The sequence below is a fragment of the Notolepis coatsorum genome (assembly GCF_963971535.1).
Source record: "Notolepis coatsorum genome assembly, chromosome: 7".
Classification (NCBI taxonomy): domain Eukaryota; kingdom Metazoa; phylum Chordata; class Actinopteri; order Aulopiformes; family Paralepididae; genus Notolepis; species Notolepis coatsorum.
Genome location: NC_140171.1, coordinates 20,014,456 through 20,036,689, shown reverse-complemented (window position 1 = coordinate 20,036,689; position 22,234 = coordinate 20,014,456). Strand labels below are relative to the sequence as shown.

Below are 22,234 nucleotides of genomic sequence, written 5' to 3'. Positions count from 1 at the left end.
TATCAGCCCGACCCCTGAATGCCCATCTTTTTATTAGCGATCTGAATTCATATTTCATCAACCGAGTCTACCGTTGGGCTCAGATGTGAAAAAAGCGCCCCCTATCGTCTCCCAGATGGTAATGAAAATGGACTCAATGAAAATGGATAAGAAAAAAAAACTCCGGAATACACATTTTACTTCTCACGCATGTAACCGGAGATGATCCCAGTCATTGTGGACTCTTGAAAACGAGGGCTTTTCAAAATGCTATAAAACGGAAATGAACCGATAAAAAAACAATCCGCTTCGACAATGTTGACTGGAAAATGAGTCATTGATAAGCGACGGGCAGATTAGACACATAGCCATAATTTAAAACATAGATTAGGCGATATTAATGCTAACATTGAAGTGGATGGTGGGCATTCAAGCACTAAATGTGCGCCCCCTGCTGGGCACTGAAAGTGTTAAGTGTGGGGTCGCCAAAAAAAATCCTAAATAAAATGGGGTTGTGGTATAAAAAAGTTTGAGAACCCCTGTTCTAGGCCAAGAGTCGCACCATGGGCGGCTCCTCACTGTCAGCAAAACAGAGAAGACAGCAGATAGCGATATCTTTACCTGATCCACACACACACACACACACACACACACACACACACACACACACACACACACACACACACACACACACACACACACACACACACACACACACACACACACACACACAAACAAAACGGCAGCTGAAAGCATAGCCTACTTAATTCTAACTCCATTTCACAGGATCTGCGTTAGCATCTTTACACAGAGAGCCAGCCCCGAATCTGAACTGTATCCGTTAAGAGAGATTCTTATCTGACTCAGGATCAGATGGTGGTGTGCAAAACCTCCAGGTTTGTTATGATGGTCCGCCAGCATAAATATAGAACGAGGACACACCGTGTCATCGTTCCCACATAGAGTGAACTGTAGGGGTGTAACAATGCGTCGATCCTAAGGTCGAATCGCATCGTGGTCAAACCCCTATTATTTTTTTTAAATACTTTATTTTTATTTTTAGTTTACTATAGACAAGAACAGACAAACAAAAAGGAGGAGACAGAACAAAAATAAACAGACATAACAAAACTAAAAAAACTAAAAAGACTGCCAGACAAGAAAATAAAATAACAGTGTGACTTAACTCAAAGCATTAAAGTGTGTTGTATAGCCAGGTGTTACAAGGTGCAGGTCAAACATGAGATATACAGGGGTGAGTCTCTGCAGAATGCAGTTATTTGTCCTTCAGATAGTCAATGAATGGGCTCCATATGTCCGAAAACCTGTTGTGCTCTTTGGATCTGTAATAGCGGATCCTCTCCATCTGTATGATTGTGATCATTTCATTGAGCCATTTCTGGAAACACGGGGGTGTAGGTGATTTCCAATCGGTTAGAATAATTTTTTTTCCGGCTAAGGTTGCCGAGCATTAGTGTCTATTATTGACCTATAGTCCATTCATGCTGAGTCAATCAGTTCCCCCAGCCACATTTGTGTATTCAAATCTTTTGGGGGAATTAACTGATCGGAAATGTATCAAAATCGAATAGAATCGCATCGCATCATGGTCAAATTAAGAGATTTCATGATGCATTGAATCGTTGCCTGAAGGATCGTAATCGAATCGAAGTGGGGTCAAATATTTACACCCCTAGTGAACCTTTCTTACCAAAGTGCCATAGATGTGAGCCGCCACTAGGGGCAGAGCGGCTAGGCGTGAGTGAGCGACTGAATGAATGAGAGAGTGAACGATTGCCGGTCATAAACGCGCTTCGCGTCTAACAATTACCCACCGACGCTTCATGTATTGTGTACGTTGTATTGTGTTTGAGCCATCAATAAGCCAGCATAACGGTTAGCAAACAGGTTTGCCAACTGGCAAACATACAGAACACACACAAGGCTGGTTCAAGTCTCTTTACTTACCTAACAGGTCATTCTGTGGCATCCAATCAACCAGCTTGGTGTTGTTGCCAAGGTTACTGGGCGGAACACCGGAGAATCTATGGAGACACAAACATAGAGAGAGAGAAGCAGAGTTCATGATATCAACATTAAAATCACCGTAGAAGATCTGATTCCACCAGATCTCACACTCTGGTTAAGTTGTGATCATGATGACCATTGGTGCTAGAATACAGGCCCGCTCAGCACATGTCATAATTTCCTCTCTCTGTATTTGTCACTGGTATCAGTCTACCAGAAATTCGATAAAATATAAATGTTCTGCAGCAAACCTAAACATCTTTACTAGCAAACTGTCCCAAATGAAAGCACAACGTGGATCACAGGGGAAACTGTTAGTAAAGAAGGTAGTTATTAACCCCTTGATGCTCGGGGAGCAGAGTCATCATCATCATTACCGACGACTTGGGGGGAGAGAATCCGTCGCGTAACAATGCCTTTAAAAAAAAAAGCAGCTCATCCTGTACATGATCACGACCGCATTAAGGAACACGACTCCCACTTTTACATAATGTTCTCCCGCTCCAGGAGGAGCGGCCACAATTGCAAGCAGAGCAGTCGTGCGAGAAGAGCGTACTGTACCTTAAGGTTAGGTTTCAAGCACATAACGTGTAGGATTTCAACCACAATACATGTGGATTCGAGGTCCGTCCTGTGGCAGGCTGTGTTCAAGTAAGAAGACGTCAGACAGAGTAGCTCTCGCAGGAACCACATAGTTTTTATTGGCCGTAATTAGATTTTCTTTCTTTTTTTATAACTGGCAGAATCAGTCACCAATCACGGTCAAACATGTTTACAGTCTCATTCAACAAGGAGGTTGACTTCACTTGACAATAGCAGCCGTTTACTATAAATGTAGGGGTTTCAGCTAAGCTAACCTAATCAAGACAGCTCTAGTACCTGAATAATCAGGACAACCCTAGTACCTCTATAATCAGGACAGCAGTAGTAGCCTCTCTAAAGAGGACAACTCTAGTCGCCTCTATAATCAGGACAACTCTAGTCTCCTCTATAATCAAGACAGCTCTAGTCTCCTCTATAATCAGGACAACCCTAATCTCTATAATCAGGACAGCTCTAGTCTCCTCTATAATCAGGACAGCTCTAGTCGCCTCTATAATCAGGACAACTCTAGTCTCCTCTATAATCAGGACAGCTCTAGTCTCTATAATCAGGACAACCCTAGTCCCCTCTATAATCAGGACAACCCTAGTCTCCTCTATAATCAGGACAGCTCTAGTCTCCTCTATAATCAGGACAGCTCTAGTCTCCTCTATAATCAGGACAACCCTAGTCTCCTCTATAATCAGGACAACTTTAGTCTCCTCTATAATCAGGACAACCCTAGTCACCTCTATAATCAGGACAACCATAGTCTCCTCTATAAGCAGGACAACCCTAGTCTCCTCTATAATCAGGACAGCTCTAGTCTCTATAATCAGGACAGCTCTAGTCTCTATAATCAGGACAACCCACAGAGAGGCTTCAGCTAATCCAAAACTCTGCAGCCCGACTGCTAACTAGAACCAAAAGGAGAGAGCACATTAGTCCAGTCTTAGCCGCTTTACACTGGCTTCCTGTAACATTTAGAATTGACTTTAAAGTCCTTCTCCTTACATACAAAGCTCTAAATGGACAGGGACCTAGCTACATCGCCAACACTCTAATAAATTACACACCAGCAAGAACACTGCGATCATCAGCTGCTGGACTACTAGAGGCTCCCAGAAGCAGTCAAAAGAGGATCGGTAATGCAGCCTTTATCAACTATGCCCCAAAACTATGGAACAAACTACCCCAAAACATCAGGGAAGCCAACTCGCTAGACATCTTTAAAAGACAGCTTAAAAAAAAAATCTCTTTGCTCAGGCATTTCACTGATAGATATCTGCTACCACCTAGTGGCAAGAGGAAACATCAGGGATATCCTGACACAACTTGTATTTATTCTTACCCTGCCTACTCTTTTACACTGCCTATCAAATTCATGTGTCGGTTATTGCACTTTTTACTTCTTACTGATGACTATTTTTAAACTGAATCATTTTAAACTATTCTTATTATTTGCAATGCTCGCTCATGCCTGTATTTTTTTTTTTTTTTTTTTTTTTTTTTATGTCCGTCGGTTAGTGCTGTAGCATTGTAGTAGAACCAGGTTAACTGTGTCCTGGCTGTAGTAGTAGAACCAGGTTAACTGTGTCCTGGCTGTAGTAGCATTGTAGAACCAGGTTAACTGTGTCCTGGCTGTAGCATTGCTGTAGCATTGTAGTAGAACCAGGTTAACTGTGTCCTGGCTGTAGTAGAACCAGGTTAACTGTGTCCTGGCTGTAGCATTGTAGAACCAGGTTAACTGTGTCCTGGCTGTAGCATTGTAGAACCAGGTTAACTGTGTCCTGGCTGTAGTAGCACTTTTTAATTACTGAATAGAGAGCCTATTAGGATGCTAGATCCTAATGTGAACCAGGTTAACTGTGTCCTGGCTGTAGCATTGTAGAACCAGGTTAACTGTGTCCTGGCTGTAGTAGAACCAGGTTAACTGTGTCCTGGCTGTTGTAGAACCAGGTTAACTGTGTCCTGGCTGTAGTAGAACCAGGTTAACTGTGTCCTGGCTGTTAGTAGAAACACTATGCTTATGGCAGATCAATCAGCATGGATTGTCTGTAAACTTTAATACATGGCAGTTTGGTTTGTTAGAACAGACTGTAATCTTATGCTTATGGCAGATCAATCAGCATGGATTGTCTGTAAACTTTAATACATGGCAGTTTGGTTTGTTAGAACAGACTGTAATCTTCACTTGCTTATGGCAGATCAATCAGCATGGATTGTCTGTAAACTTTCACTTGCTTATGGCAGATCAATCAGCATGGATTGTCTGTAAACTTTATGCATTGTTGTCAATTGCCATATCTTGCTATAGCTCTAGTCTCCTCTATAATCAGGACAGCTCTAGTCTCCTCTATAATCAGGACAACCCTAGTCACCTCTATAATCAGGACAACCCTAGTCTCCTCTATAATCAGGACAGCTCTAGTCGCCTCTATAATCAGGACAACCCTAGTCTCTATAATCAGGACAGCTCTAGTCTCTATAATCAGGACAACCCTAGTCTCCTCTATAATCAGGACAGCTCTAGTCTCCTCTATAATCAGGACAGCTCTAGTCTCTATAATCAGGACAACCCTAGTCACCTCTATAATCAGGACAACCCTAGTCTCTATAATCAGGACAGCTCTAGTCGCCTCTATAATCAGGACAACCCTAGTCACCTCTATAATCAGGACTACCCTAGTCACCTCTATAATCAGGACAACCCTAGTCACCTCTATAATCAGGACAACCCTAGTCTCCTCTATAATCAGGACAGCTCTAGTCTCCTCTATAATCAGGACAGCTCTAGTCTCTATAATCAGGACAGCTCTAGTCACCTCTATAATCAGGACAACCCTAGTCACCTCTATAATCAGGACAGCTCTAGTCTCTATAATCAGGACAGCTCTAGTCTCTATAATCAAGACAACCCTAGTTGCCGCTATAATCAGGACAGCTCTAGTCTCTATAATCAGGACAGCTCTAGTCTCTATAATCAAGACAACCCTAGTCTCCTCTATAATCAGGACAGCTCTAGTCTCCTCTATAATCAGGACAACCCTAGTCACCTCTATAATCAGGACAACCCTAGTTGCCTCTATAATCAAGACAACCCTAGTCTCCTCTATAATCAGGACAGCTCTAGTCTCCTCTATAATCAGGACAACCCTAGTCGCCTCTATATTCAAGACAGCTCTAGTCTCCTCTATAATCAGGACAGCTCTAGTCTCCTCTATAATCAAGACAACTCTAGTCGCCTCTATATTCAAGACAGCTCTAGTCGCCTCTATATTGTATTTATATTGTGAGCCAAAGGGTCGGATCCATAATGATTTAACTGCTTTACTGTGTAAAGGAAGTCTTTCCACATAGAACCCGCTTCACCGACAAAAACAACCCCATGATCACAGTTAGCAAGGATCGTTAACCCTCTCCTGCCGATTCAGAATCAGTTGCTGCCAACGGTCACGTGGTCGTTTCAGTAATGGTCTCGTTGACTACGTTAATAACACAGCGGTATCACAACTAATCTGACAGTGTTACTTACATACGATGTATTATTATAGAATTCTACAAGCAGGGGGTTTAACATTAGGGGGCTTTTCACAATTAAACCAACCAGGAAACATCTATGCGGGTATGAGGATGAGGATGGATTGGGAGGGGAAAAAAAGTGATAAAGAGTAGGAATGAAAGATGAAAAAAAGGCCGAAGCACAGACTATGATAAATCAAATGCATTATTCATCGTTCCGTCTGAGAAAAAAAAGAAGTATGGAACCGAGGCCTTGAACATTCAGCGTTCTAGAACAGCCTTTTACTTCCAGCCTTTTGAAAGCAATATGTGGTGAGGAAGCATGTTCCACCACAAGCGGCACACAATACATTTGCATCCATACATTACATCTCCCTCTCTCCCCCCTCTTCCCCCTCTTCCCCCTCTTCCCCCCTCCCCCTCCCCATTTAACCCCAACTCTCTTATCTTCCATCCTCCTCAACAAAGCAACAATTCACTAGCCGGTCCTACAAATCAAAGCCAACATTCACCCGGCCTATTCAATGACACAATTAATTTAGCCCTCTCCCTCTCCTTCTCTCTCTCTCTCTCTCTCTCTCTCTCTCTCTCTCTCTCTCTCTCTCTCTCTCTCTCTCTCCTCTCTCTCTCTCTCTCCCTCTCTCTCTCTCTCTCTCTCTCTCTCCTCTCTCTCTCTCTCTCTCTCTCTCTCTCCTCTCTCTCTCTCTCTCTCCTCTCTCTCTCTCTCTCCTCTCTCTCTCTCTCTCTCTCTCTCTCTCTCTCTCTCTCTCTCTCTCTCTCTCTCTATTCCACCTCACTTTCTGTCTCCTCAGACTGGAGAAGCTGATTTGATTCGATAAACATTCATTGTCATCATCATACAGCACAAGTACAGTGTAATGAAAATAAGTTTGGCATTCAACCAGAGTGCAAATGTAACAGTAAAGTGCAACAGTAATGTAAATGCAATGTACGGGTGGTTAAACTGGGTATAAAATATATGAATTAGTACTACTGAGTATAGTGCTAATCAGATGCATGTACAGAGTTGTAATATTGTGTCACAGTGATACAGGTATAAAGACAGTATGGTAGTAGTCATACTCGTCAGCAGTATAACTAGTAGGAGTAGGTAAGGGATATTTACATATATAGATTATATAGATATAGTATCTAAAGATGTAAAGAGGATATGCAGGTATGTACAGACAGATGTGGATAGATATATATATACGGTAAGAATAGATAAATATATATTTGGTATATAAAGCATTATTGTACATGATATCATACAGAGTTATATGTGTTATATGCAGTTATATAAGTCGGTATACAGAAGGATTGTATGCAGGTATATTCAGACAGATATGGATATATGCAGTAAATATAATTATATATATAATATTAGGGCTGACCCCTATTAATCGATTAGTCGACTAATCGGTCGAAAGGAGCCGTAGTCGACTGGCCAACCTCTTAGTCGAATATAATAAAAAAATAAATAAAATAAAAATTTAAATATATATATATATTTTTTTATCTTTCTTTCCAAAAGAAAATAGGCCTAGAAGCGTGGCTAACGCTAATGGCACGCATACCAGAGGCTAACTGCCTAATAAAACAGGCACAGAGGCACTGAAAGAGGATTTCACCCATCTAATGAACACACTAGACAAATATCAAGATGTATCCATCAGTGGACCAATTGCATGCTTTTGCAGAGGACAAGAGGCCTTCAGTCGACTCCTTCAGACATTAAGCACCCCCACAGCCCAAATGGAATGATACAAAAGAAAAAAGAAAAAATTATTAAAATAAAAAATTAATTATATTATTTTTTTTATTTATTTTTTACCAATAGTCGACTAACGGCAAATTTTGGCCAATCCTAGTCGACCATCCAAATCCTTAGTCGATATATATATAATATATATATATATACACACACAGCACTATGATGCTACCATACACTAGTATGAGGTAGGTAGTTATGATTACAGTGTAGGGCAGTTGTAGACAGTGAAAGCAGTAAGTAGGTAGGTAGGTATAAAGTGAGTACTACACAGAAGAAGTAAACCTTTATCCATTACCTTTCAAATCAGTTACATCACAGAGTTAAATGATAAATAAAGTTAAATAAGTTAAATACACACTGAAGACTGACACCGTAATGAAGACAACACCGCGCCACGAGTAAAAAGGTTGGTTTTGAGGAGCTTCTTACACAATGAGTTACTAAAGGTGATACTCGGGGGGAAGGCAGTTCCAGAGTTTTATGACTAGTGCAGAAACACCTTTTGATTTTATCTGGGACCTGGTGACCTCCTGGTGACCTCCCGGGGGCCCTGGTCAGGAGACCTGGCAGGCCCTGCAGGACACAGGGCACAACAGCTCAGTGATAACATTCCAGCTGGGTCGTCCCGGGTCCATAATGAATTCCATTCATGACCATTTTGTTTCTTAGACAATAGGTTTTCACTAAATGGGGAGTGTGGTTATAATATCAACAGGACATCTTGAGATAAGATAGTCCTTTATCGATTCCCTTAGGGAAATTCAGGCGTCATAGCAGCAGAGGGGGGAGGGGAGGTACAGGTATGGACTGGGTAATAGTAGATTAGATTAGAAGAAATTAAATTAGATCTGAATATGAGAAAAATAAACAGCGTAAAAACAATGGTGCAGATGAGGGTCTGTTTATGTTTATTTAGGATCCCCATTAGCTTTTGCACTTGACAAAAGCTATTCTTCCTGGGGTCCGGCTGTATGCCCTATCAGTTATATTATATGTCACTCTATAATAAATATAGGCAATACACATTTTGAAATCTGAATATATACTATGAGTAAAGTAAACAGTACACACAAGGCACCCTAACTGGCATGACATACGTCATACACTACAGTAGTCTGTGCAGGTTTTGGTGGAGTCAGACACTCTTTTCTACTACGTGTTATTGTACCGTATGTGTGCAGTAAGGTTTTTTTTCTTGGATGCCATGTTGTTTGAGGGTAGTACGTCGTGTGGTACAGTCGGACTGACGGCAGTATGTTTTAGACTGTATAAGCCTCCCATCGGCCAAGTATTTCCAACCCCCCCCCCCCCCCCCCACACCTTAAATAATGCGTCTCTCCCAACGCCACCACCTTCGTTACACTAGTCTCACCAGTGCTCATTAAACACCCGCTTCATCCAATAATAGCTGTTTTCGTCACACCTACTGGATGGACACACACACTACGCACACACACACACACACACACACACACACACACACACACACACACACACACACACACACACACACACACACACACTACACAGAAACAGACACACACACTTAATCTCCATTAATGAACGACGCACAGCGGTACCTCACAGGCAAGCGGTGATGACATCTGCACTGCAAACACGAGTGAGGGACAGACCCACATGCGTCCATTAGCTCCCTGGGCCCAGTAGGGTTGGGTACCGTTCACATTTGAACCGATACCGGTACCGGTACCTGTGAATCGATACCGGTACCCATCTAGGGTGACCAGGTGTCCCCCTTTTGGTTGTACTGTCCCACCATTTGACCGAACGTCCCACATATTGAGAGGATGTCCCTCTTTTTGAAGCAAAAAAAAACATTGGTCTCGGTGAAGACCATGTTATTCTAATAAAAAATGTTACATTATCTATCTGTCCCACTTTGTCCCACTTTGTCCCACCAAAATCTTACTGTTGTCCTGCTTTTGGACTTTTTGCATCTGGTCACCCTATACCCATCCCTACTGGGCTCTGTGTTTATCAAGCATTACAGAAAAGGAAGTCGGTGCTAACGGCCCACACATTTGGTCCTACTGTACTTTTAGGCATAGGAGTAAAAGATAATTTTTGTATCAACATTCTTAACCTGGGGAAAAGATGCCCCATCTGCACCCGTGTGTAGGAGAGCTCGAGAGCCGCCCTGATTAGGGTTGAGTACCGAACTCTGTACTTTTAAGGGTGCCGACCGAATTACATGGGTACTACAGAGGACAGATTCATTCATCAATCGGTACCAAATTTCGGTACCTTTACATGTTTACACACCACACAAGCACACTTACACTGCTGCTAACATATACCTTGTACTGTGTACGTTTGTATAGATATAATAATAATAATAATAATAATAATAATAATAATAATAATAATAATAATAATAATAATAATAATAATAATAATAATAATAATAATAATAATAATAATAATAATAATAATAATAATAAATAATAATAATGATAATAATAATAATAATAATAATAATAATAATAATAATGATGATGATGATGATGATGATGATGATGATGATGATGATGATGATGATGATGATGATGATAATAATAATAATAATAATAATAATAATAATAATAATAATAATAATAATAATAATAATAATAATAATAATAATAATAATAATAATAATAATAATAATAATAATAATAATAATAATAATAATAATAATAACAATAACAATAATAATAATAATAATAATAATAATAATAATAATAATAATAATAATAATAATAATAATAATAATAATAATAATAATAATAATAATAATAAAATAATAATAATAATAATAATAATAATAATAATAATAATAATAATAATAATAATAATAATAATAATAATAATAATAATAATAATAATGCATTTTATTTAAAGGCGCCTTTCTGAGCACCCAAGGTCGCCGTACAGGGTTTAAAAACAAATACAATTACACACAGTAAAAACACAGTATTACAGAGTTACATAGTTACATAGGGGAGCAGTTATAATAAACTTAAAATGAAAGTGAATATGCCAGAATGAACAGATGTGTTTTGAGACAGGAAACAATATATGTTGCGTATTATGTTTTGTCTCTAGTTTAGTTTATAGTTTTAGTTTATTTATAGTTTATTTAGTTTATATTTTGTATTTGTATTTATTGGTTTAAAATACAGAGACAGTGCATATTAAGGAACATTTGACTGTAAATATGCCAGTTTAGCCAAGTTGGCTAATTTTCAACTCTAGTCTCGGGGGCAGGTGATATGAGCACAACAATAATTAAAACATAGTACAATAATTAAAACACAGTAGGAATCAGTATAGGTTACAATACACTAAAATACATACAAATAAATACATTAAAATACAACCCCTCAGTTAAAAAAAAAAGTACAATAATTAAAACACAGTAGGAATCAGTATAGGTTACAATACCCTAAAATACATACAAATAAATACATTAAAATACAACCCCTCAGTTAAAATGGTCGCACACTTGACCATCTCTCAACCATGATTTTAAGTTAGTTTTAAATGAGATGTAACTTTGATACTCCCTGAGCCGTGTTGGCAGACTGTTCCAGAGTATATTTAAGAGTTTGTATAGATAGAATATACGTTGTGTACTACGTTTACAAATCTACTACGGTCGAGGAGCCGGAAAAAACAAGCATCTCACGTTTTTTTATTTATTTTTTTTAATCTTTTTCCTCCTTTTTTTTCGATTTTCTCCCATCCCAATGTTAGTCGTTATGCCAATTCCCAATCCCCTTCCTGGTCGTTGCGCACTCTACCGTCGGTCCGGGAGGGCGGAGACTATCACATGCTTCCTCCGACACATGTGTACCCAGCCCACCGCTTCTTTTCACCTGGCAGCGCGGACTCTCACTGGGAGAGTGTAACGTGTGGAAGGTCACACTACCTCTCTTAGATCCTTCCCTTGCTGTGCAGGCGCCCCGACCGAACTGTAGGAGTCACTGTTTACAACGACCAGGACCCACCCTCGCCGGGTTTCCCACCCGCTGACACTGCCAATTGTGTCCATACTGACGGTCGGCCAACCCGGAAGCAACACAGCTGGATTCGATCCCACTGTCTCTGTGGTGGTAGACAGAGGCTTAGTCCACTGCACTACCCGGCCGCCCTTCTCACGCTTTTCTGAATGCGTGTACATTTAGAAAAGCTGTGACAAGGGCGGTCAGGTGGCGTAACGGAGATTGCGTTCGTCACCAACCCCGGAGACGCTGGATTTGCCTGTTCGAATCCAGCTCACAGCTCCGGGGTTGTCACCAGCTTGGCTGGCCGTTCACACTAATACAATTGGCAGTATTAGAGGGTGGGAGAAACTGGCGGGTGGGTCCAAGTCGTTGTAAAAACAGCGACTCCTACAGTTCGGTCGGGGCGCCTGCTATGCGCGGATAGGATCTAAGTGGGATAGTGTGATCCTTCCACACGCTACGCCCTCTCAGTGAGGATCCGCGCTGCCAGGTGAAAAGAAGCGGTTGATTGGCTAGACGTGTGTCGGAGGAAGCACGTGATAGCCTCCACTCTCCCAGACAGACTGTGGGGGGTAAGTGCGCAGCGACCAGGAAGGGGATTGGGAATTGGCATAACGACTAACATTGGGATGGGAGAAAATCGGAGGAAAAAGGAGGGGGAAAAAGATCAATAAAAAAACAGAAAAAAAGCTGTGACAATAAAATAATCTGAATCTGAGCTACAACACATCTTATTGTACTTACTGCACCACCGATACCACGCATATTCATTCACTACCCCGCCGCCAACCGTGATGTCATGTAAACAACACAGATCAATGGCTCCTCTGGAAATAGTTCCCTGCTCACCGTGTGCTTGAACACAAACCCAATTCTGGGGAGCAACTCTATTCCTGTCATTCATTCATAAATGATCACATACACACACACACACACACACACACACACACACACACACACACACACACACACACACACACACACACACACACACACACACACAGAGATACACACATGCATGTGACCACACACACGTGTGCGTGCAGCAGAGCTTCTGTTCCCCTGTTAGAGACACATTAGATCTGCCTGAGGGCCAAAGTAATGACACAGCCGGAACAGTCTATCTCACAGTAACACCCAACAACACATACTGAGGTGTGTGTGTGTGTGTGTGTGTGTGTGTGTGTGTGTGTGTGTGTGTGTGTGTGTGTGTGTGTGTGTGTGTGTGTGTGTGTGTGTGTGTGTGTGTGTGTGTGTGTGTGTGTGTGTGTGTGTGTGTGTGTGTGTGTGTGTGTGTGTGTGTGTGTGTGTGTGTGTGTGTGTGTGTGTGCGTGCGTGCGTGCGTGCGTGCGTGCGTGCGTGCGTGCGTGCGTGCGTGCGTGCGTGCGTGCGTGCGCGTGCATGCGTGTGTGTGTGTGTGTGTGTGTGTGTACACATGCACGAGAGAGAGAGAGAGAGAGAGAGAGAGAGAGAGAGAGAGAGAGAGAGAGAGAGAGAGAGAGAGAGAGAGAGAGAGAGAGAGGCAGATAGAACGTATCCCTTTGACAGCTAGTGTTAAGGATGAAGTAAAAAGATTTTCTTTAAAAAATAAAGACAAAAGGGCCTAATCCTGACATACAGTAAGTCGGGTCTAATTAGAGGTACAATGCAGTCAAGGTTAGCGTTGCTCGGAGATCACTGGCACCGGACACTAGAACAATAAGGCTTACTGTGATGTCAGGAGACAGCTATGAACCCAGACGACCTCTGATCATCTCCTGAACGCGCATGTGTGACACGCTCACGCAGGCGCCGACCCACAGTATCAATGGAAGGGGCTGTTGCACATTGTGCCCTTGTGGGGTCATTGGTCAAGGAACGCTGCCGTTAACACGAGGCCTCCCGTGTTTTTAAGCCAATGTCAATAAACCTGTAGATAGGATCGGTAGATTCCTTTGAGGTGGGATCCCAGTCAGGGGGACAAGGCCAAGGAGCCATCGTTGAAAACCCAGGTTTACTGCGTGGGTTTCAGGTATATAGGTGATTTTGACCCGCTTACATATTCATATCAGGGCAGCTGATTTTACACCAGTGAGTCTGACTACCAAGGCTTTCCCTAAACAAACAATGGTATAGGGGCGCCGGCGTCGCTATGACAATGCGCCATATTATAATTATTTTACATTTCTGTTGTTTTTTTGCAGTGAAAGCTTGGGGGCAGCTTAGAAACAGATGCATCATTGTCTAATAATACGTGATTGCTCTGTCCTCAGTCCGTGTGTGTGTGTGTGTGTGTGTGTGTGTGTGTGTGTGTGTGTGTGTGTGTGTGTGTGTGTGTGTGCGTGCGTGCGTGCGTGCGTGCGTGCGTGCGTGCGTGCGTGTGTTTTCGTGTTCAATGTTGAACTATTTTGCAACCTTATACACTGTACTTAAATAAATAATTTATTTGGAACTTACCCTTGTGTTAGATTTTTTTGAATATTGAAATTATGTTTTTAAGTTGCAGGAAATTACTGCACACTTATTTTGCCTCCCGGACGAGGGGGCCCCAGCTCCCCCTCTGAACCACCCCCTCGTTGCGACTCTGACTTCTAATATAGTATCACTCTACACTGACAGAACATTACTAGCACTGATGATTATTATTGTTATGGACACAGTGACTCTTTCCTAAACAACTCAAATGTCCTTCAGACGGCAGGGCGGCTGGCGTGTGTGTGATGCAGGCTGACTCACACATTAATGATGTCATCTCTCACCTACAAACCCCAGTTGGGTATTTCATAACGTGACTCCTCTAATGATGGCCCGCCGAGACACTTCGTTCAACAACTAAAGTACTTTGGTTTGGTTTGTTTGAAGCCGATCCGAGCGTCGCCATGATTCACAAAAACAGAAGACCAAAACCTTGCAAAGGGGAACATTATCTTTCATGAAAGCCTGCAGGGCTGTGTGCGGTGTAAGTGATAGCGTACCTCCACACCACACGCTGGGGGAGCCTGGCCAGCGCTCCGGCCAGCTTGTGAGCCATGTCGTGGGACAGGAACTTGACCCCGGCCCCGAACGACACCACCACGAATCCATGCTCTGCTGTGTCGTTCACCCACGCCTCGAACTCCTGGAAGACACACACACACAAACATACACAGAAAGAGAGTGTTTAAAACTAAAAGATACTTCTAGTAGGTAATGGTATTACCTGTGGAGTGTGTTCTGAATAATGATATTAAAACATTTTGATATTAAAACATTTTCAGGGCTATGTTTCTTTCTAGAACTTGCACGTCCAATATTTCTTTTGCAGGTGTGTCAAGAGAGGAGCTTCATATCAAGAGAGGAGATTCCTGCACACTGCCCTTGTAATACGGAAAATGTATTCAATATATGGCCTACGTTTCCCACAAGCATTCATATTAGTCCCCCTCTTAAATGTATTATATTTCCCCTCACAGAACTATGAGTTGTTTTGTTGTTTTTTAATTACAGGTGGCTTCGGTCATGTTGCCAAGCGGTTGAGAAGAAACAAAGAACCATTATGGCCACAGGCAGTTTTAAGGAACCCCCAGCCTGGAAGGAAAAAGATATTGCTTGTGCTTCCACAATGAATGATAAATTACTGATAATGAGGGTTGATTAACGAACTCTGTACCTTTAAGGGTACCGTCGCATTACCTCGCTACTACAGAGTATCTATTCACCTTAGAGCAATCGGTGCCAAATTCTGGTACCTTGAGAGTGGGTTAAAAAATAAATCTGATCCAACAGATTAGGTTTAACAGGTTAGGTTAGGTTATTGTTACTTGCGTTACATACAGTCATTCGCCCTTCTTATGTAGTGGATTTAAATAAATATTGATAGAATCCCTCCTAGTTTACCACTTAATGTTTCCTATTACCCAAGGGGGGCTTGACTGAAAAAAGTGTGGGCCATTGAACAGAAAATAATTCAAATAAATAACAACATTTTCTAAATAAATAACAATGTTGAGAAGTAAGTCCAAATTGAGAAGAAATTAATTTGTTGTTATTACATAAATAGTAAAAAAGTACAGAACAAAGCTAGCGGTTTAAATGTGAACAGGACCCAACCCTACTGATACACATTCCCAAGGAATATTACCTGGCAGTTGGTGGCGTTTTATAGCCCTAAATGTTTATAGCTGTGATTAAGAGTAATGCCGTCACTCATCCTAGATTGTTTACCTGATTATTACATCGTAATAAAAACACTTTTGTGGTTATGATTAACACCTTGCCACGCTTATATCCATCAATGTTTGATCACTGCCACCAGTCTAAGCCTTTGGATATGTTTACCTTCTTTGCAGGGCTATAACTTTTTAAATTGTATTGCTAAATTGACATTACTATGGCCCATTCAACATCGATTATCTATCGTTCAGGATGTAGGAACGTTTTACTTTTTCATTCATATATTCATACGAAAATACCATCTAGAATATAAATATGTTTTTATCGTTTTCTGCAGTAATTCCTAGAACGTGAGATATAGGCATAAACGCATATATAGATTATCAAATGCCGTTTGTTTGGGTCACAAGAGATCCACTTCCGGTTTGGCAACTCGCCGATCATCCACCAGGTGGCAGTATTGAAGCGTTGCAGAGTTGTGCATGCTCCCACTGCATCATACCAGGCTCCATGAGGGAATTATGAATAACATGGCGAAAAAATTAAATATGATCTCAATAACGTTGTACGCCGTGGATTGGCAGAATTTGCATGAACTTGAAACACGTCATACAACGTGAATGGCGCAGGATGTGTTAAACACTAATGGTTGCTAATGGTGGATGTGATAACATACAGCAGCACTGTAGAGCTTTTACAAAAGTGATATCCATTGTTATATTTAAAACAGATGCTTTTAGAAGGTTATCTGCAGACCAAAAGCACGTTCAGATAGACATTTTGTCTCCCTTTCCTCTTGTCAGTTTGACCATTTGAACAATAACTCGGAGAGAGTTGGACAACGTTCCACCATCAAATATCACAGTTGGTTTTGATATCAACGTTCTGCTCATGCTATGCCTGTCTACAATTATGCCAATTTTATGTTAAATGTATGCCTATGTCTATTTTGTGTCCACATCACTGCTGTGAAGCACATTTGGCTGAAACTCCTGTATGAAAGGCATTCTAGTGTTATTATCATCCCTGCCCAAACAGGAAATAAACTAACTGGTGCTACCTTTACTCATATTATTGTCCCCCCCCCCCCCCCATGTTATTTGTTTCTTTTATAAATAATCACCAAAAAATATATAATAATTTAGATCGCAAGATTTATTTGAAGATTTCTCCACCGATATAATGCAATGTTACGCGACTAACGTCAGCCTACTAATGAAAAAAAGTCAGCTGTTGTTTGCATGCTGCTTGGTACGAGGACGCAGCACGCAAACAACTCTGATTAACGTTACGTTAGCGGCTGCGGCTCTGAAGATGGCAGCGGTTGAGGAGGATCACGTAGGTCCATTTGTTTCCTCAGAAAAAACATCTGAAGTCAAAAGGTATGGGGACACTTTGGCTATCCAAAAGGATCTAACGGACTCCTAAATTGTCATGGGTCCCCGACCTGCAAAAGATGCAAGTTGTGATGTACAGGCGTAGAGACGGAGGTGTTTAGCAGGCTGTGACGTACAGGCGTAGAGACGGAGGTGTTTAGCAGGCTGTGACGTACAGGCGTAGAGACGGAGGTGTTTAGCAGGCTGTGATGTACAGGCGTAGAGACGGAGGTGTTTAGCAGGCTGTGACGTACAGGCGTAGAGACAGAGGTGTTTAGCAGGCTGTGACGTACAGGTGTAGAGACGGAGGTGTTTAGCAGGCTGTGACGTACAGGTGTAGAGACGGAGGTGTTTAGCAGGCTGTGACGTACAGGCGTAGAGACAGAGGTGTTTAGCAGGCTGTGACGTACAGGTGTAGAGACGGAGGTGTTTAGCAGGCTGTGACGTACAGGTGTAGAGACAGAGGTGTTTAGCAGGCTGTGACGTACAGGTGTAGAGACGGAGGTGTTTAGCAGGCTGTGACGTACAGGTGTAGAGACAGAGGTGTTTAGCAGGCTGTGACGTACAGGTGTAGAGACAGAGGTGTTTAGCAGGCTGTGACGTACAGGTGTAGAGACAGAGGTGTTTAGCAGGCTGTGACGTACAGGTGTAGAGACGAAGGTGTTTAGCAGGCTGTGACGTACAGGTGTAGAGACAGAGGTGTTTAGCAGGCTGTGACATACAGAGACAGAGGTGTTTAGCAGGCTGTGACGTACAGGCACAGAGAGAGCATACATTAAAAAAGATATACAGTATATATATATTATTAGTATGTCATTACCAATTATCTCCATCTTATTTTGACTTTGTCTTTGAATGATCTCAACATCATTGTAAATGAGGGCAACCACAATGAGACTTTAAATAAATATTTGCATAAATTAATAAAAGATTGTATTCATAATTTACACATAATGCATTTAAATATATGCAATCGAGCGCCTTTCAACTGTGAATGAGACTGTGTTGAGCACACATGTCTTTGGCATGTATGTTGCGTGTTTGATGCATGTTTGTTTGAACCTTTGGACTATTCTCAACAGGGCAATATATCTATAGTAGTTACTGTTTGTCAGCGTTATCGTAGCTATTGTTTGACGTCAACGTCATGAATCATGGGACACATCATGGGTTCCCACAGACATTGCAAGTACTTTTCCAAGCACTAAAAGTTCCTGTTTCTGCCTAAGCCTTAGGCCATTATATTGGAGACTAGGTCGCCCAATGGGAGATGGGGGTACGACACATGTACAGATTGCGCTGGTGGAGTGTTTGGGGACTAAATCGAATGGAAATGCTTCCTGCCTCCCTCTCTGACATGGAGCAGAGGATGCCCTCAGGCACAGACCCTGGGTCAGCCTACAAGTTAGCCAATCCAGTCCAGGCACAGACCCTGGGTCAGCCTACAAGTTAGCCAATCCAGTCCAGGCACAGACCCTGGGTCAGCCTACAAGTTAGCCAATCCAGTCCAGGCACAGACCCTGGGTCAGCCTACAAGTTAGCCAATCCAGTCCAGGCACAGACCCTGGGTCAGCCTACAAGTTAGCCAATCCAGTCCAGGCACAGACCCTGGGTCAGCCTACAAGTTAGCCAATCCAGTCCAGGCACAGACCCTGGGTTTAAATATATTAGATACTTTACATAATATCGCTTATGTACAAGATGAAACATTTTGGACCCAACACTGACCCCTGGGGGACACAAATCAAATCAAATGTATTTGTAAGGCCCGACAACACACGTTAATGTCCCCATGGGCCGTAGCCTACACGTCTTCTTTAAACAAGTCAAGAAGAAAACAAGAACACCATAAGGTCCAAAACATTTTAAATAAATGCAAAATAAATAAATGCAACACTCCCAGACATACCCCACGTGAAGGTAAGGAAAAACTCACTAAAACCTTGCAATAGGAAAAAATGCACCACAGGCAATGTGGAAGAGAGAAACCTTAGAAGGGCCATTCAAGGGGGGATCTCCCTTCTTAGATGTCGGTGATAGTAGTGTTGCAGTAAAAACAGGCGAACAGTTGGTAAGCATGCACTCATGTGTGTAGTGAAACACAGATGAGTGCATGCGATAGCAACTGAACATTTTGAAAAATTTAAGATGGAGCTGATAGCGATAGCAACTGAACATTTTGAAAGATTAAAGATAGAGCTGATAGCGGATCTATTTGAGGCACAGGGGCGGCGCAAAGAGGGTCGCGTCCTCCCGGTCTTGATCACGGGACGTTCAACACTCCGGTCATCACTCCGAGACAGCCGGAGACAGGGAGACAGGGGGCGGCGCAGAGAGACACCACAAGCAATGTCCAAACATTCAGATTTATAATCTTTCATCATCACAAATTGTTGCCTTTTATTTAGATAGCTTCTCACCCAATCCAATACTACCCCCCTGATCCCATATCGTTCCAATTTCCTGATTAATATACCATGATTGATAGTATCAAATGCTTTTTTCAGATCAATGAATACTCCAGCTACATGTTTTTTTTTATCTATGGAATTTGTGATTTTTTTCAATGAGTTCTATTAATGCTAGTGATGTTGACCGGTTTGATCTGAATCCATACTGGCTATCGGTGAGTAAATTATGTTTATCAATGAATTTATCTAATCTGTTGTTGAAGAGTTTTTCTAATATTTTTGAAAACTGAGGAAGTAGAGAAACAGGCCTATAATTTGTGAAGTTGTGTTTATCTCCAGTTTTGAACAGAGGTATGACTTTTGCTATCACTGATGATAACAGATGATATCACTGGTAATTTTATTGCTGGTAAAGCAATAAAACATAATTTCAAACTCATTAACTCTGGATAACAGTGGAGAGCCGTGGGATAATGTGTGAGATTATGTGCAACAAAGAAAGCAGTGGGTCTCATTCACCAAGGACTTATGACAAAAAAGGGCTTTCTCTTAGGGCCATTTGAGACCTTTTCGGGCCGATTTTGGGATTCACCAACCGTCCCAATAAAACATATATAATTAATATTATATTATAATATATTGTCTATATTCATGTCATGCCCGAAAAGGTCTCAAATGGCCCTAAGAGAGAAACCCCTTTTTGTCGTAAGTCCATTGGTGAATGAGACCCAGTGTGTCCTCAAGTGAACCGTATGCCTAATGCCTTCAAACATGAGAGTTTACACATCGACATACATCCACAATGAACGCCTTCAAAGCGCTACACCTTTGTACAGTAGCGCCGGATGAAAGCTAACCGGCGCGCATGAGAAATACACATGCATGCGTGGGGCGTGTGCCACCAAATGAATGGTTTCATGTATCAGCAGTGAAATTGCTCTCAATATGCCAGTTCAGGAAACCATTCAAATCACATATAAGGTTCATATAAGGTTCAGATATAATGTTTTACAATATTATTAAAGCACACACATTTGACCCATGTTCCCCCCCGAGGATATAATTCATTATGAAACAACCCTCAAAGTGGAGACATCTCATCCAGCAGGGCTAGAAACCGAAACCATTTTTACTCTCTCAATTCAACAGTGGTTGCCAGGCTACCGGTGTGGTTCATGTGACGCTAAAGCAAACAGACAGGGAGGAGGACATTAGCTCAAACATGCAAACCAACTGTCAGCACTTTACACTAATGATCCTGCGTAGCTAATCCACTGCTAATTGTTCACGATGTCTTTCGTTTTTTCCATTCATTTTCATTTGCTTCAGACGTTATCGTCACACCGTCCGTGTTTGTATTGCGTTTCTCACCTTTATGTATCATTATGCCTTTGTGTATTCTGCAGCAGCATGTAACTTTGCCTCAGCGACACTGAAGTTGAACTGATAAAGAAGGTATATAGGCTCTAGGGATGGGTACCGAATTCGGTACGTTTGAGGTACCGAACCGAAACACGTCGGTACTACCGAGTATCGAATCAAGTGAGAAACCGGAAAAAAAATAAAATAAAAATAAAATAAAATATTTTTTATTAATTTTTTTTTTTACTTTTTTCTTTTTTTTTACTTTTTTCTTTTCATGTCAACGTTCACACGCACAATATATGCTTACCTAGGATTTGACTTGATTCAACAACAAAGCAGTCGGAGCAATGGCAAGCCAAAAACTGTCGAAATTGTAGTTATTTGAAGTTTGGATTTTTTTTTTACGACTGAGGTAGGTAAATTAAATTTCTTGAGACTAAAGTACAGAAAAAAGGTACCGTTGGGTACCGGTATCGATTCACAGGTACCGGTACCGGTATCGGTTCAAATGTGAAAGGTACCCATCCCTAATAGGCTCACGTCACACGTCACCGTGGAAAGTGAGGCCTCCTCCTCTCGGGGAGGAATGTGGAGTATGTCGGCCCGGGCGTGCCTTCGAGCCCATCGGCGAGAGGCTTCTTCACTCGGGGGAAGCCGAGAGGACACTTCCAGCGGGTTATGACACAGACGGGACCCTGTGGTGCAGAATGGGCGCAAGTCTCCAAATCTCATTTTGCGTAGGACGGACGGAAGGGGACGAGGCCAAGGATGGGCTGCACTGAAGTGATGGAGGAGGAGGAGGACAGGGAGGGGGAGGGCAGAGAATGGTCCAGCTGCGGCGGCTCGGGCCTGGGCTTGGCAAGGGGCAGTCTCAGGGACACACACTGGGGGCCCTGTGTCCCTACTGTCCCTACAACGCAGCCTCAGTGTCCCCATGAAGCAGCCTCAGTGTCCCTAGAGAGCTGAACTCAGAACAATGGCATCCCTTCTCCCTCCACTTCCATTATGACCCCCGCCGCCCCATACGCCGCACAATGCTCCCCATTGGCTGGAGTGGCA

At 42.1% G+C, this 22,234-nt stretch overlaps 1 protein-coding gene across 2 annotated transcripts in view; it reads right to left on the bottom strand.

Moving 5' to 3' along the window:
* Positions 1 to 22,234, bottom strand: part of ugt8 (UDP glycosyltransferase 8) — a 41,864-nt gene that overhangs the window by 6,287 nt on the left and 13,343 nt on the right. For both annotated transcript variants that reach the window (XM_084317996.1, XM_084317995.1), the window contains exons 3-4: positions 14,847 to 14,989; positions 1,948 to 2,024 (exon numbers count right to left, since the gene is read on the bottom strand). In XM_084317996.1, coding sequence (XP_084174122.1) covers positions 1,948 to 2,024; positions 14,847 to 14,989 — 220 coding nt within the window. The remainder of the gene's footprint in view (positions 1 to 1,947; positions 2,025 to 14,846; positions 14,990 to 22,234) is intronic.